Genomic DNA, 15000 nt, shown 5'->3' on the forward strand with positions numbered 1-15000 from the left:
TTTGTCCTGAATGTGTTTCTTGCTGTGTGGTTACATCATATTCAGCCCAGAGGAGTGGAGGAGCACTGATTACTTACTGGCAGAGCTCCAGTGCGAGTGCTGGGACACCCTGTACGCCTCCACACTCAGCTATGGCACCGCCGACCTCACGACCCCAGACAGATCCCAGCATTCCACTGGGCCAGGCGCAGCAGGCTCTTGGTGGTTTTGTCAGTGAAGGGGTAGTCGTTGCTGCGAGCTGCCTACTGAGGTCAAGTTTGGGTCTGACGATGAGGATGAGGAGTACCAGGAGGATGTTCGGGTCCGCTGTTGGAAATGAGGAACATCTAAGGAGGGGGGGGGGAGTTCTTAGAGAACTGGGTTACCTTGAAAACCATGTGTTTAGAAAAATAAAAATATACTAAATTCAACATGGTTCTAAGTGTATTGTTATATTTCACAATAGTTCCTGTACCCAGGCATTAAAATAAATATATGATGATTTCACCAAAGCCTGAATATCAAATGCTATGGTGTCCTCTATCTCATCCTTTCCACCCCCCTTCCTCAAACTCCCACCATCAGCACAATTTGGTTTCCCCCGTCAGCTCCCTCTCTGAGCAGCTCATCATTAACATGTATTTCGGTATAAACGCTGCTCCATAATGCATGATGCCTGCTGGTTGCAGTCGCCAGAGAACCTTGAACTTTCATAACCTCCCTTTGATTCAGACAAGGAGGTCACAGTCACATTTCAATTCAATTCAATTCAATTTTATTTATATAGCGCCAAATCATAACAGAGGTTATCTCTGGGCACTTTCTATGTAAAGCAAGTCTAGACCGCACTCTTTATATTTACAGAGACCCAACATTCCCCCATGAGCAAGCACTTGGCGACAGCTTCAAGGAAAAACTCCATTTTAACAGGTAAAAACCTTGAACAGTTCCTGGCTCACGGTGAGCGGCCATCTGCCCCAACCGGTTGGATTGAGAGAGAAAGAGAGAAAAGAGAGAAAAGGGGGGGGGGGGGGGGGGGCAAAGCACAGTAGACATATAACATAAAGATGTGTAACAATAATGAGACTAATGATAAAACTAATAATTATGATAATAGGATGAATAATAGTACTAATAAAACTAAACATAATAATAGATGATAATCATAATTTTTGAAGCAGTGGGTGCTGAGCAGGATCATTGGGGTGGTTTGCAGTCACAGATCCAGACTCTCTAGCTCCAGGGGCAGAAATACCTGCAGAAAGCGACAGGAAGATATAGGAGAGAGACAAGAAAGCACAAAACTACGGGAGAGAGAAGAAGTCAAGTTAGTAACGAGCATTGATGCCATATGAATGCGTGCAGGTGGAGAGGAAGCAGAGGAGAGAGGAGCTTGGTGCATAATGGGAAGTCCCCCGGCACTCTAGGACTATAGCAGCATAACTAGGGGGTGGTTCAAGCCAAGCCTGAGCCAGTCCTAACTGTAAGCTTTATCAAAAAGGAAGGTTTTAAGCCTACTCTTCAATGTGGAGAGGATGTCTGCCTCCTGGATCCGAACCGGAAGATGGTTCTTCAGTAAGGGAACCTGACAACTGAAGGCTCTGCCTTGTATTTTACTTTTGGAGACTCTAGGAACCACAAGTAAGCCTGCGTTCTGGGTTTTCTAATGGGGTAGTAAGGTACTATGAGCTCTTTCAGATATGATGGTGTCTGACCATTAAAGGCTTTGTAGGTGAGGAGGAGGATTTTAAATTCTATTCTGAATTTTACAGGGAGCCAATGCAGAGAAGCTAAGGAGTAATATGATCTCTTTTCCTAGTTCCTGTCAGTACCCACGCTGGCACATTCTGGATCAGCTGGATAGTATTTAAAGATTTGTTGGAACAGCCTGATTTTTGCAATGTTATGTAGGTGAAAAAAGGCAGTCCTTGAAGTTTGTTTTATGTGTGAGTCTTTCTGAGGTGTTCGGGGCCAAGCAGAATAACTTCAGTTTTGTCTGGGTTTAACAGCAGAAAGTCACTGGTCATCCATCTCTTTATGTCCTTAAGGTATGCTTGAAGTTTAGCTAACTGATTGGATTCACCAGGCTTCACTGTGAAATACAATTGGGTATCATCAGCATAACAGTGGACGTTTGGACTGTTTCCCAATAATATTGCCTAAAGGAAGCATATATAAGTTGAATAGAACTGGTCCATGCACAGAACCTTGTCGAACTCCGTGACCAACTTTTGAGTATATGGAGGATTTATCGTTAACATGCACAAACTGAAATCGATCTGTAAATAGGACCTAAACCAGCTTAGAACGGTTCCTTTAATCCCAATTAAATGCTTCAGTCTCTGTAATAGGATATGATGGTCAATGGTATCAAATGCAGCACTAAGGTCTAACAAGACAAGTACAGAGACAAGTCCTTTGTCCGATGCAGTAAGAAGGTCATTTGTAACTTTCACCGGTGCCGTCTCTGTGCTATGATGCACTCTAAATCCTGATTGGAAATCCTCAAACAAACTGACTAAAAGTCACACAACTGGTCAGCGACAGATTTCTCAAGGATATTAGATAGAAAGGGAAGGTTATATATACGGGTCTATAGTTGGATAAAAACATATTGATCAAGAGTTGGCTTTTTAAGAAGAGGTTTAATTAGAGCTGTTTTAAAGGACTGCAGTACATAGCCTGTTAATAAAGACGTTGATTATATCTAGCAACAAGGTGCTACGTAAGGGTAAAACTTCCTTAAGTAGCCTACATGGGATGGGGACTAAGAGACAAGTTAATGGTTTAGATGAAGACATTATTGAAGTTAGATGGCGAAGGTCAATGGGAGAGAAACTGTCTAAGTATACATCAGGTTGCACAGCTGTTTCTAAGGTGCCTGTGTTTGAAGATAAGTCTGTGCCGTTTGAGGGCAGGAGGTGGTGAATTTTGTCTCTAATAGTTAGAATTTTATCATTAAAAAAGCTCATGAAATCGTCACTACTGCGAGCTATAGGAATACATGGATCAATAGAGCTATGACGCTCTGTCAGCCTTGCTACAGTGCTGAAAAGAAACCGAGGGTTGTTTTTATTTTCCTCTATTAGAGATGAGTAATAGGCTGCTCTGGCATTACAGAGGGCCTTCCTATATCTTTTAAGACTATCATGCCAGGCTAAGCAGGATTCTTCCAGTTTAGTAGAATGCCATATCCTTTCAAGTTTTTGCGTTGCTTGCTTTAATATACAAGTTTGGGAGTTAAACCATGGAGCTAACCTGCTTTGTTTTATTATCTTCTTTTTTAGAGGGCAATAGAGTCGAGTGTCATTCTCATTGAGCCTGCAGCACTATCAATAAGATGGTCAATTTGGGAGGGACTAAAGTTAGCATAGGAGTCCTCGGTTATATTGTAACATGGCGGTGAATTAAGTGCTGATGGAATCAGTTCCTTTAGCTACAGCATTATCAGATAGACATCTAGAAAAGACATTTCTGCCTAATAGTGTGTAGTCCAGTAACAGGAATTCAAAAGTAAATAAATAGTGGTCTGATAAAAGAAGATTCTGTGGAAAGACTATTAAATGTTCAATTTCCATGCCATAAGTCAGAACGAGGTCCAGGGTGTGGTTAAAACAGTGAGTGGGTTTATTTGAACTCTGAGCAAAGCCAATTGACTCTAACAATGAGAGAATTGCAGTTCTAAGGCTATCATTATCAACATCCATGTGAATATTGAAATCCCCTACTATAATAACTTTATCTGTACTAAGGTCTAAACTTGATAAAAACTCAGAGAATTCAGATAGAAATTCCGAGTATAGGCTTGGAGCGCGGTACATTATGACAAATAGAACAGGCTTTAAAGTTGTCCATGATGGATGTGTAAGACTTAGAACCATCGAATTAGTTATAATTGAGTTTAGGTTTAGGGTTGATTATTAGGCTTGAGTTGAAAATGGCTGCAACTCCACCTCCTTGGCTGGTGCCTCGAGGAATGTGAGTATTAATATTACTGGGGGGAGTGGCTTAATTTAGGTTAACATATTCATCATGACAACCAGATTTCAGTGAGACTAAATATATCAATATAATGCTGTGATATTAGATAATTTACTAATACGGCTTTGGATTGGAGCAATCTAATATTTAAGAGTCCACATTTAATTCTCCTATTTTGTTGTACTTCTGCAGTGGTGGTCTTAATTTTTATTACACAGTGGGGTTATGGCGGTGATGATGAATGGAGTGTGGCATACAAGAGATTTGGCTTTGCAGAGTTTGTAATTTGCTTCAGACAGTTTTTTCTTGCTCCTGTCGCCTCAATTCGATGTGTTACTGCTGCAGGTGGTAGCTGTCCTTTTCATTTGCCTGTAGAGAAACGACTGAGTCAGTGATCAGGCATGACATCAAGGTGAAACATGGACCTGCATTCCTTTGAAAAAGGATATGACATATCAGTAGTATTATTTCAATCAATTATATCTTCATTTCTTGCAGAAAACAAAATTTAAACTTGGGGACCTCCTAAAGAGTCAAAATGTGGCTGTTGTAGTGATACCAAGTTTTTGATACATTTGTTTGACTACTTTTATAAGCAGCACCTTAAATTTGTCTCTATTTTACCACTATAAATGCACATACGTAGGTAACAGTTGTTTGTGCTATATAGTTATTGCAACATGTATTTCTTTGAGGTTTTAGCCGATGTGAACATTCTTTTAAGAAAGAGTTACATTTTAGCAATCCATGTGTAGACATATGACCTTAAAGATTACTGCCACACATTGAAAACTTTGTTCAACATCTTTCATTATTTAACTGAAACTCATATATCAGCTGTAGATTGGATTTTTAGCTCTGCATCAATTCTGATGCAGAATTGATGCAATATATTGTATTCCCAATTATACTTAGGTATTCACCTAAGCATAATTGGGAATACAATATATTTCATTCATGGATAATGCTCAAATTGAATTCTTGAAGTTTTACAAAGAATTTTAAAGTCCTTCTCCACTCAAAAATATGTTTTGCTTATTTTTACTTTCCATGGATGTTTGAACTTCACTGTACAGAACGATGGACTGATTGACACCAGAAAGCTGTTTTCCATATTCATCAGAAGAGGGACAGTTTGTCTACTTAAATCTGAGTGTCACACCTGTACATACAGTATGAGCAGGACTTTGTGATTTCACAACTACTGTGGAATTATGGCACCAGTATGTAGCTTATACAAGTGTGATATGGAAAATTGAAGGCTCCAGGTCACATACAGTGAGAGCAAACCTTTCAGAAGACAGCTTTTTTCTACAGCAGTTAAACTCTGGAATTGAAAAATAGTTGCATATTCATACATTGTGGATTTTGCATTGAGGGAGAAGGAGTATATTATATATCTTATAACATGACTGGAGGGGATCTTTAATCATCATCTTCATATTCATCACTTGATCTTATGTCCAATTGATTGATTTCCATAGAAAGGGTGGAGCAGAAAACCTCACTGAAACATTTCCTTGTGTATTTTCAACTAAATGAAAAGAGCCTTAGGAACAAAAAACTACTCATTATGAACCAAAAAACCCACTGTTTTGTAAATTAAGGGCACTAAAATTTATAGATTTAGTATATCTTGAATTCATGGAACAGGAACTGAGAGTATGTAGTAAATGTAAATTTGAACAATGTTATAAAATAATTTGATGAACAACTAGACTGGTACTGAGTAGATAGTGTATACGAGTGTATATGAGTGTATACTTCTGCCAAGGTGAAAAAGGCCCTATGTTGCACTGTTATGGAAAGTGATAAAAAATTCCTGCACCCACCCCTTAAACCGGATCCAGCAAAATTTAATGGGTTCTTCCCTAGTCCTGCCAACAAACAAACAAACCAACAAACAGACGTTTGTGAAAACATAACCTCCTTGGCGGAGGTAAATTAAAAAATATATGATCGTAATGGCATGTTGGCAGTATAGTAGGTTTAGTTTAAACTTTGTCTGATATTACTTTTTGACATCTAATAGTTGATGTATTTAAAAAATGGTAGGTACAATAAATTATAGCTTCAGTCCACACCTTTGCAGTCTGTAGAAAAATGCTGTGCTATGTTATGTTATTTTCTACTGTGCTGTTTTGTTAGAGGCGATTGCTTTTTTTTCTTTTATACCAAATTGTTTCTGTAGCTCCTTAGTGATCAATATAAATTTCAATTTCAAACATTTTAATTCTCAAGAACTGGATCCTGATGTAATCCCCAAAATATACCATATCAACATAATGTGCTTCGTCAGGTCAATAAGTGGGTAGAGTTTAGTAAGTGGTAAGTTTATGCCTGCTGCCTAAAGTCTTACAGTTTCAGGACTTGTTGGATAGGGTCCAGGTTGTCCAGGTAGTTAAAGCGTAGTGTGTCTTTGGGATATCTGTCAGAATCTCTCCATGGAGGCAATGCAGTCAGCTGCCTCTCTTTTATTAATCTCATCCTGAGACTGCTTCCAAAGTGGCTGGGAAATTGGATGCTCCTTCGTGAGGAGGGCCGATTCGAACAGATCTTCATGTCTACTGCTGATCGTTGTTACATCTGGAATCACAAATTGCTGCTGGGAGGAGGCAGCCTGGAGGTGGGCAAAAAACTATGTATAAAACACCTATCACTGCTTTTTAATGTAGTTACCCTGTAACATCAATTTGTTCTGCATTATTGTTATCCTGAGCCATAATGTTGTTTATTTGAGAATATAATAAGGAGAACCAAATAATGTTCTACCATTGAGCTTACTGTGGATCTGATCTCCTGACCTGCAGCGGGGTAAGTCCAGACTGGGCAGGAGCTGCACAGTCTGGATGTAGTATCTCTTCCAGATGCCCTGCTCGAATGGGGTGGGGGAGAAACTGATGCACCAGCTGAGTGTGTATAAGATGTGTATGGCTTGCAAATTACATAATATTTATTTTATAAAATGTTCCTATAGAGATGAGTTGATCTTACCTTGCTGTTTGCGAGAGGGTGGTTCAGAGGAGTGCAGCATGTTTGTAACATTTTCCACCACTGTTTACAATAAAGCTATGGCACTTTACAGCATCTGCCTGAGCACTTTAATGCTTATGTTTAACCTCCTAAAATATAAAGTTACATAACATACCACCTTTTATCACACTTAAAATGGATAAAGTCTTATATATAATGCCAGATGATAATGTTGGCACCCTGTCAGGTGTTTTTGTATAAATTAGGTTTCTCTCTTCTGTTACTTAATAAACAAAGCATCTCCATCTTTAATTTTGTATCTTGTGAAAAAATAAGAATTAGGAAAAATCACATATGAATTCCAAAGTGGCAAAAATACAACCCGACACAAACATACTTAAAACTGCAGCGTTATATGTGTGAACAGGACACTGCTCCACAGCACTGTAAAACACACTCCTCTGGTATTTAACTCACCATCAGTTCTCCTTGGCTGACAGAAAGCAATAAATCCAACTCCTAAACACACTTTCTGTTTATGTGCATACTCCTGATGGCCTTTGTTTCCATACACCTAGCTCTTCTTTCTCCCACTTCCCAGTGCACAGTTTATTTGTTTCCATAGTAACAGGGAGTATACTCTCTTTATATCAGCTGGCCATTAAGCCTATAACACAGAGGGGGTGCTGCAAAGCAAACCGTGGTGGAGGGTGCAGGCCTCAGTGGCTGTAATGATGTCAAATGTAGTGCAGAAGGCCTGACACTGCAATTTCTATGAAGACTATCTACTTTGGAAAAAAAAAAAGTTTCACAGCTTGTATACTTCTATGTAGATGACAGAATATATTTTGGTCACTGGAAATAAATAATTTCCCTATGCATTGTTGATAACTAATATCAGAGGTCATTCTTAAATGCCCAGTTGAAATAAATGTCATCTACATGCACAAATACAGTCTTGTCAGTGTTAAAATATGTATTTTAAAACATCAAGTATATGTAACATGCCTTTATTTAAACATATTATTATTATCATTATTATTATTAGTAGTGGTGACATTAGTAGCAGTAGCTGTAGTTGTCGCAGTAGTATTGTAGGTCCAATATAAATAGGCGTGGGTAAGTAAACATTGACTCCCGGTCTTTCTATGCAATAATGCGCCTGTTGTAACAATTACACTAAAACCGCTGCTGAAGGCCCATAAACAAAACATCTTGGCAAATTTTGGAGACGCCCAGCTAAAACATTCCATCCCAGCAGTCAGAGAAGATTTCCATTCAAAAGCAGAAAGCCTGCTCGTGCTCGAATGGGGGTTCGCGCGCAATAAAGAGAAAACCTGCTGTGAAGAAAGAGGAGAGCTGCGACAAGTTAAACATACAGAGACAGATCACAGCCGGAAACCTGGCGATTCGGCCTTCCAAGTAATATTGTAGAATCTGCCATGGCAAAAATGGTTTTCAGATAGCATATAATTTGTGTTTTTGCTCTGTATCATCACATATCATATAACATTTCACACAGTTGTCATTCGAATCGGTTTTCAGCTACTATATTTCATACTTATGATTGGAAGTATTCTGGATAAAAGTACCCTATGCAACATTACAAAAATAATCCGATACAAGTATCTGCAAAATGTACCAAAGTAAATGTATTGCTTTTGTAGAAAAATGGCCCCAGTGAAAGATATATTACTGTAGATTACATCATGAGATTGTTAATACTAATGCATCCGTGCATAAGTATCATTTTGCTGTTGTAGCTGGTTTATACAGAGTGAGTTTTAACAACATGTTAAAATGATAGGTAGTTTAATCTATGTAATGCACTGCAAGCTCATCCCATGTTTTTATGTAATAATGTTGATCCATAAAAAAACTAGTAACTATAAGTGAGTAATAAAGATAGAGTAATAAAGATAGTACAATATTTACCTCTGGAGTTTAGTGGAGTAGATTTATAAAGTAGCATAAAGAAAGTAGAAGTACCTTAAAATTGTACTTAAGTGCAATAGTGAATCTACTTTGTTATATTCCACTATTTTTTTAATGTAGTTACAGCATTAAAATTGTTGGTTGTAAAATAAATAAATATAAGTAAACCCTGACACTTTAGCAACCCAATTTCTGTGAGAAGGGTGGGAATATAGCAAAAATTGAATCTGATTCACTACCTCCCCACATGTTTACTGACAGTAATGTTTTTTGTGCTGGATCTTGTTTCGTTTGTTACCTTAATGTTTTTATGGATAAAATTTGATATTCTTTGATTCCCGGAGTCAGGCGTTTCAGTTTGTTAAAGAGGCTTTTAATTTGACGGTTTTGATTGGCAGCCATTCTTGAAATCTCGCGGGCTTGACGTTCGGCAGAGGGGATGGAGAAGGGAGGAGGAGGAGGAGGAGGGGGACAGGCGAGGAGTAGAGGAGAAGAGGAGAGGAGGAGAGGAGGGTGCTTGTAGAGGGATATTCACTCATTGTTACCAACTAGAGGACTGGCGGAGACCCCGTTGCTACACGTGAATTTTCGGCACAATAGTCAGGTAAAGTTGCAGTTAATTTAACCAGTTAAGCTTACATTTTACAGTATAACCTGAGTGTTTTTCACAATCAACCACCTCCGTTGCCGCCTGGCTCGGTTCGGTGAGCTGTAACATCGGTACAGAGCAGGCTATGTTACATATGCCACGGTTACTATCAGTTGGGATGAAGTAACCGTCATCTTTTGTCTACGCTCCGTTGCTTGCTATTTTTTCGGTTTAATTCAACAGTCTGTCTGCTGTGAGTCAGTTACAGTGGGCAGAGACAAACAACTCGACTGTGTCGAGCCCCGTAGTAACGTTAGTTAGATACATTCTCATTTATGAGGAGCAATTCATTTATGAATGCTCAGCTAGGAGCTATAGGAGGAGCCGTTGATAGTGACGCACGGGTAGACTAACAGACGCACTAATATCGCATTAAGTATAAGCCACCTTAAACATACAACTGGGCTTTTTTTGCATTTGTGTTAAGAAGACACACGTTTAAAAGAAAGTATTATATATTTATGTGTTATTGAATGGAAAGGTATTGGGTTGTTATGGGTGTGCACAGGTATGTAAATGTCGCAGTTTCTGTTATGAAAAATGCCTAAATTAAAAACTGGCTAAACTGTTTCTGAACCGTAATCTACAAATTACACTACTACAATTACATGAACACCGGAGATGATAACAAAAAACTTTAAATATATGTTTAAATATTGTAATGATTTGGATCTCTCACTGTACGTGATTGTTTTGGCTGTATTTTTCAGCTCTGACTATGATATATTGCTTTGAATTCATTCTGCTGTTAAAGTTCATCTACATAACCCACCAGCACAGTTAGTGACCTGAAAAGCAATTACCAACCCTCTTGAAACAGTCTTTTGTGTGCTTTTCTGATTCCATCTGTAATAAGTCTAATTTTCGTTTAAAACAAAGGTATCTTCTGGTTTGCCTTTTTAAAAATTATACTATAGATATAGCTTAACCTGCTAATGTTGAGCTTATAGGATTTGAACAAATGTGTATATATTAGAAATTTTGTGGTTTATTTTTCAGATTGCAGACTGAATGATCAGACTGAACATTATCTCCATCTGTGGTTGTCATCACTATTTCTCAAAAACATCATCGCAGTCCCTGAGGGGGAGGAGTGTAAGCCGCTTGGTCACAGTGCAGCATCTTAAAGAACCAAAGCATCTCTCAGGTGATGGAGGTCTGGTGACACACTCCCACCAGAATCACCGCAGAGATGGATGCAGTCAGCTTCAACCATGGCCGTGTTGGATTGTGCTGCCCAACCCAGACTGTTTCTCTGTGATCTGAAGAGAAGGAAGAGACTACCAGATAGTCCTTAAGCCTTTAGATTTCTCCTTCCTGGTGAATGAGCCAGATGCTAACAGGGCTCAACCCCTCATCCTAACAAGTCGTCACCTAGGTCTTTCTTCTCTCCTCCTTCTACAGACCAGTCATGGATCTCCTGTGGGTACTGTCAGTGTCCATGGTGACGGTGTGCGTTGCCATCCCCATGGATGCGGGAGTGGGGAGCCACAGTCTGTTCACCTGTGAGCCCATCACCCTGCGCATGTGTCAGGGGCTGCCCTACAACTCCACATTCATGCCCAACATACTGAACAACTACGACCAGCAAACTGCCGCTCTTGCCATGGAGGTACAGTACACTGCTGACATGTGAAAGATGTAAAAAGCTTAGTTCATGCATCAGTTTATGTGTCAGATTTTGAGGGGTAGTAAAGATATTTGCTGATATTTTGTGCTGATAATCAAGATTTTTTTTTTTTAAGGAACAGCAATCTGTGTTATCCCTGTTAGGGTGGAAAAACCATTTGAAACATCATTAGACCATAATGGGACTCACTGAAACATGGGCATATGAAATTGTTTTAGGTGCATTAGCAGCTTTGTGATCAACTACACCTATTCAGCTGAAACTTTGCAGCATTTAATATACTAATATACAAAAAAACTAAAATTTTGATTTAAAATCGAGAAAAATGGATAATGGCCTATACAGGGCTGTTTTTCATAGTCCATAAATGCCTGGCTTCTACCTGACCAAAGTAATTTATGAAATTCCATTTTTTCACATTTTCAGTGATATATTTTTTAAAATCTCTATCATATAGGCCTTTATATTCTGAGCAATTTTCATATTATTGCCTTCCAAGTCATCCAAAATTATAGTATGTTATTCAAAAGTGCCAGTTTTATTGCAGTTGTTATAATTCACCCAAAACATTGAAAAACAAATTGGGATAATAAGGTTTATATGTGAAATAGTGTATATTTTTTCTTCTGTGACCTTTTCTCATGTATTTGTTCTCTGTTTGAGCTCCACTTTCTACTTGTTGCTGACCTTTCCCGAGCTTTTTTTCTTCTGGTTCGTTCGAGATCTGAAACAATTTGTCAATCAGTCAAGTTAATAGACAGAAAATTAAATGGCAACTATTTTGATAAGCCATAAATGATTTCAGTTATTTTTCAAGCAAAAATGCCAAATCATGAACCTTGAATTGAACATAACTAAGAGATACTTGATAAGTACAAATATCTGGTTTATATTGATATTAGCCTACTACTTCTCAAATTGATGGAATTGTGTTAAACCTATGGATTAAGAACACAAAGGGGAAATGAATCCATTGGGCCTGCACATGAGCAAACTAGTACTTTTAACTACAATAAATCATTGATTCATATATAGTAAAAGGCTTAGAAGTTTTCACTGTCCGTTCTGTGAAATTTTCATATCACCATTATGACATTTATTCAGAGATGTCAGTCAGTCTAAAAAGTTTTAAATTGTAGATCCCTATTCATGTAAAAATCATGTTTATTTGGAAAGCCGTAGGGTGCTCGCATAGCTTGCCCCAATATACAGTATTAGTATTAGTGATATACAGACTTGGTTTGTGCATGTCCTCTCTACAACAGTGGGAGTGACTGCAAAGTTGGCATCATTCATAGAGCCACAATAGCCACATTTATTTTTAAATATGCCAGGTGGAAATACACTGAAAGTTTCCTTTTAAAATTGATAATTTTCTTCTCTTCTATTTCTTCCTTTTTTTTTTTTTTTTAAAGAATTTGACCATTTCTTTGGTTTTTTCCCTCTCATTCTCCCTCGTACTTTCTTTCTGAGTCTGACTTTTACTGTGCACTTTTCCCTGGTCCCTTCACTTTGGACTGCAACATTAGGGCCAGTCCTATAAACATGAATGTTCCTGACTGACTGACTGAGTAATAAAGTTACACCACTGGTTAGCTGAATGCCATGTGAGTGCTGAACCTACACCACTGGTCATTACTTTTTCAAAATGAATTGGCGCAAACAGTTTCTATTACATCATCCGGGGGGCGTTTACAGGCAGTGTTGCCAACATATCGTCTTTGTTGCGAGATTTACCGTCTTTTCACACCCTTTTAGGGACTTTTCTTCACAAAAGCAGCTAGTGACAAATATAGCAACTTTTTGGTCAAACCTTAGCTACTTTCCGTTGAAGAGAGTCACCAGTATTGCCCTGCAAGCGCGATGTTGGGCTATCCCTCTGCAGGCAGACCTTTCTATGTGTCTCATTCAATTGACTGCATGGCAGCTGACGCAGACATGAATGAGCTTCTTACTTTCTCTCTGAGACATCATTTTACAAGTAAATATAGCAAAAATCAAAGCTCAGTCGTTGTCTTTAACTTATGTGTGTGGGGATTTTGTCAGATGACGTTGCAGTTCTAAAATCAGGATTATAGCAGTGATCCGCTGCAGCTCGGAAATGGCTTGGAAGTGATGCTGGTTAACATGTAGTCTTAAAAGGCTGCATTTCAGTCACCATTGCATACTTGTATCATTGTCTTACAACAAAAACAGAAAAACACGTAAATGAGAACAGCTTTATTGGGAATTTGACTCTATTAAATCAATGTATATGTGAGCACAGACAGTAGAAGAGAAGAAAACAGATAAAGGGTGGTCCAGCCATATACTAGGTTTTGACCCAGTCTCGTTTTCTCTATTGCATGACAAGTTGCTGTGGCTATACGGAAGTAAAATTGACATCTGCAGAAACACACATTTATAAACATAGTAAGTCACACATACAGCATTTTGATCTATTTATACTGTATATATTACACAGATCAGGACAGGGGTTTGTGAAAGTGATTGTAAAGTATTTAGTCTTCCTCACATGTTGAATTAGTGGTAAGTGTGTCTGCTGAACTGCCTACCCCATGGACATCAGTAGCCTAGATAGCTATCACCACAGCTAACTGGGTATGTGCTGAGGGTTGCTAGCCTACTTTAATTTGGCTCTCCTAGCTCCAGGGACTGGGAGTGTATTACCAAAATATTAAGCAGAAAATTAAGTTTTAATATTTGTCACAGGGGGCTATGAGAACAATGCATTATTAAACTTCACTGATTTAACAGGGGTGTTGTCCTACAGTGGTTTCTGCCCACATGTCTGGCAGGTTGAAAGGCAGAGCAATTTACCACAAAGTGTAATGCCTATTCATATCAGTTATTGTACACCAAACCTGTTTTACATAACAGGCTTTTGAACAGTTAGTCAATTTACAGTAGTCTGGGAGTGAAGACACCAAACCTTGTTTCAGTTTGATTCGGTTGATGGATTAAAACTCAGTTTCCAGTGTTACTTCATGTTTTATTTGTTCTACCTCTTAGATAATCTATAGATTAACAGCCACAGCATCTGACTGTTGTGGCTGTGTTATCCTCTTTGTAATGTTGAGTTAAGCATTTAAACACAATCATGGAGGCAGATGCATCACCTCGTTAAAGTAATTCCATCCTTTATGTAGGCTGATCTCTCTGGAAGCTCAATCTATCGAGCAATTACCAGCCAGACTGCACTAAAACATTAGATTGGATGCTGTGTTGGCTGAACTATCTGCCTATCTGTGTTGGTAAAGTATATCAGTCCATTGGTCTATATATATCTCAGTTCATGCATTCTCAGCATCATGTTCCCATTGGCTCCCATTTCCTCTATTATGTTTACCCTTTGACCGTGCCCTGCCCTGCCAAACACAGCAGCACAGCATTGATGTTGATGTGTGGAGCTCTGTCGACCATCTGTGCCTTCTCCCCTTTGCAGTACTCAGTACTGAGTACAGTGAGTGAGAGAGAGATGGAGGGTGGGAGGAGCTGTGTGGCATGAAAATCCAGGGTTACGTAACCTCTGAACATGCCCTGCCCAACTCTGGGAGCATTCAGCATCACATCAAATCGCACCACACCACAGCTGCACTCGCATTTGAAAAAGATGCAAACACCCCCACCTCTCCTGTCTTGACTGCCTGCTCATACTCACACTGTGTCCTTTCTTGTCATTTCTGAAATATTCACTCTCATCTCCTGGGTTTACTCATTCTGCCATGTCTGTTTTAAAATCTTCATAATGTGATTTTTGATGGAGACAGGAAAACAAATTAATTTTTAATGTGCAGATAAGATAGGTGTATGTGGTTTCAGTAGAATAATTTTCTCATTGCTGAGATGTTAT

General features: G+C 38.8%; 2 protein-coding genes across 3 annotated transcripts in view; one reads left to right on the top strand and one right to left on the bottom strand.

Moving 5' to 3' along the window:
* Positions 1-1919: 1919 nt before the first annotated feature.
* Positions 1920-6522, bottom strand: fbxo16 (F-box protein 16). The gene is given in 10 exon segments (XM_040126018.1): positions 1920-2115; positions 2117-2261; positions 2264-2500; positions 2503-2675; positions 2677-3271; positions 3274-3416; positions 3418-3855; positions 3857-4012; positions 4014-4127; positions 6320-6522. Coding segments are annotated over 10 exon segments (2400 nt in total).
* Positions 6523-9361: 2839 nt separating this feature from the next.
* The window catches only part of fzd3a (frizzled class receptor 3a), a 24105-nt gene continuing 18466 nt past the window's right edge, over positions 9362-15000 (top strand). For both annotated transcript variants that reach the window (XM_040125067.1, XM_040125069.1), the window contains exons 1-2: positions 9362-9472; positions 10517-11129. In XM_040125067.1, the coding sequence (XP_039981001.1) occupies positions 10929-11129 (201 nt within the window). In that variant the 5' untranslated portion in view covers positions 9362-9472; positions 10517-10928. The remainder of the gene's footprint in view (positions 9473-10516; positions 11130-15000) is intronic.

Source organism: Xiphias gladius, chromosome 4 (assembly GCF_016859285.1).
Source record: "Xiphias gladius isolate SHS-SW01 ecotype Sanya breed wild chromosome 4, ASM1685928v1, whole genome shotgun sequence".
In the NCBI taxonomy this organism is placed as follows: domain Eukaryota; kingdom Metazoa; phylum Chordata; class Actinopteri; order Istiophoriformes; family Xiphiidae; genus Xiphias; species Xiphias gladius.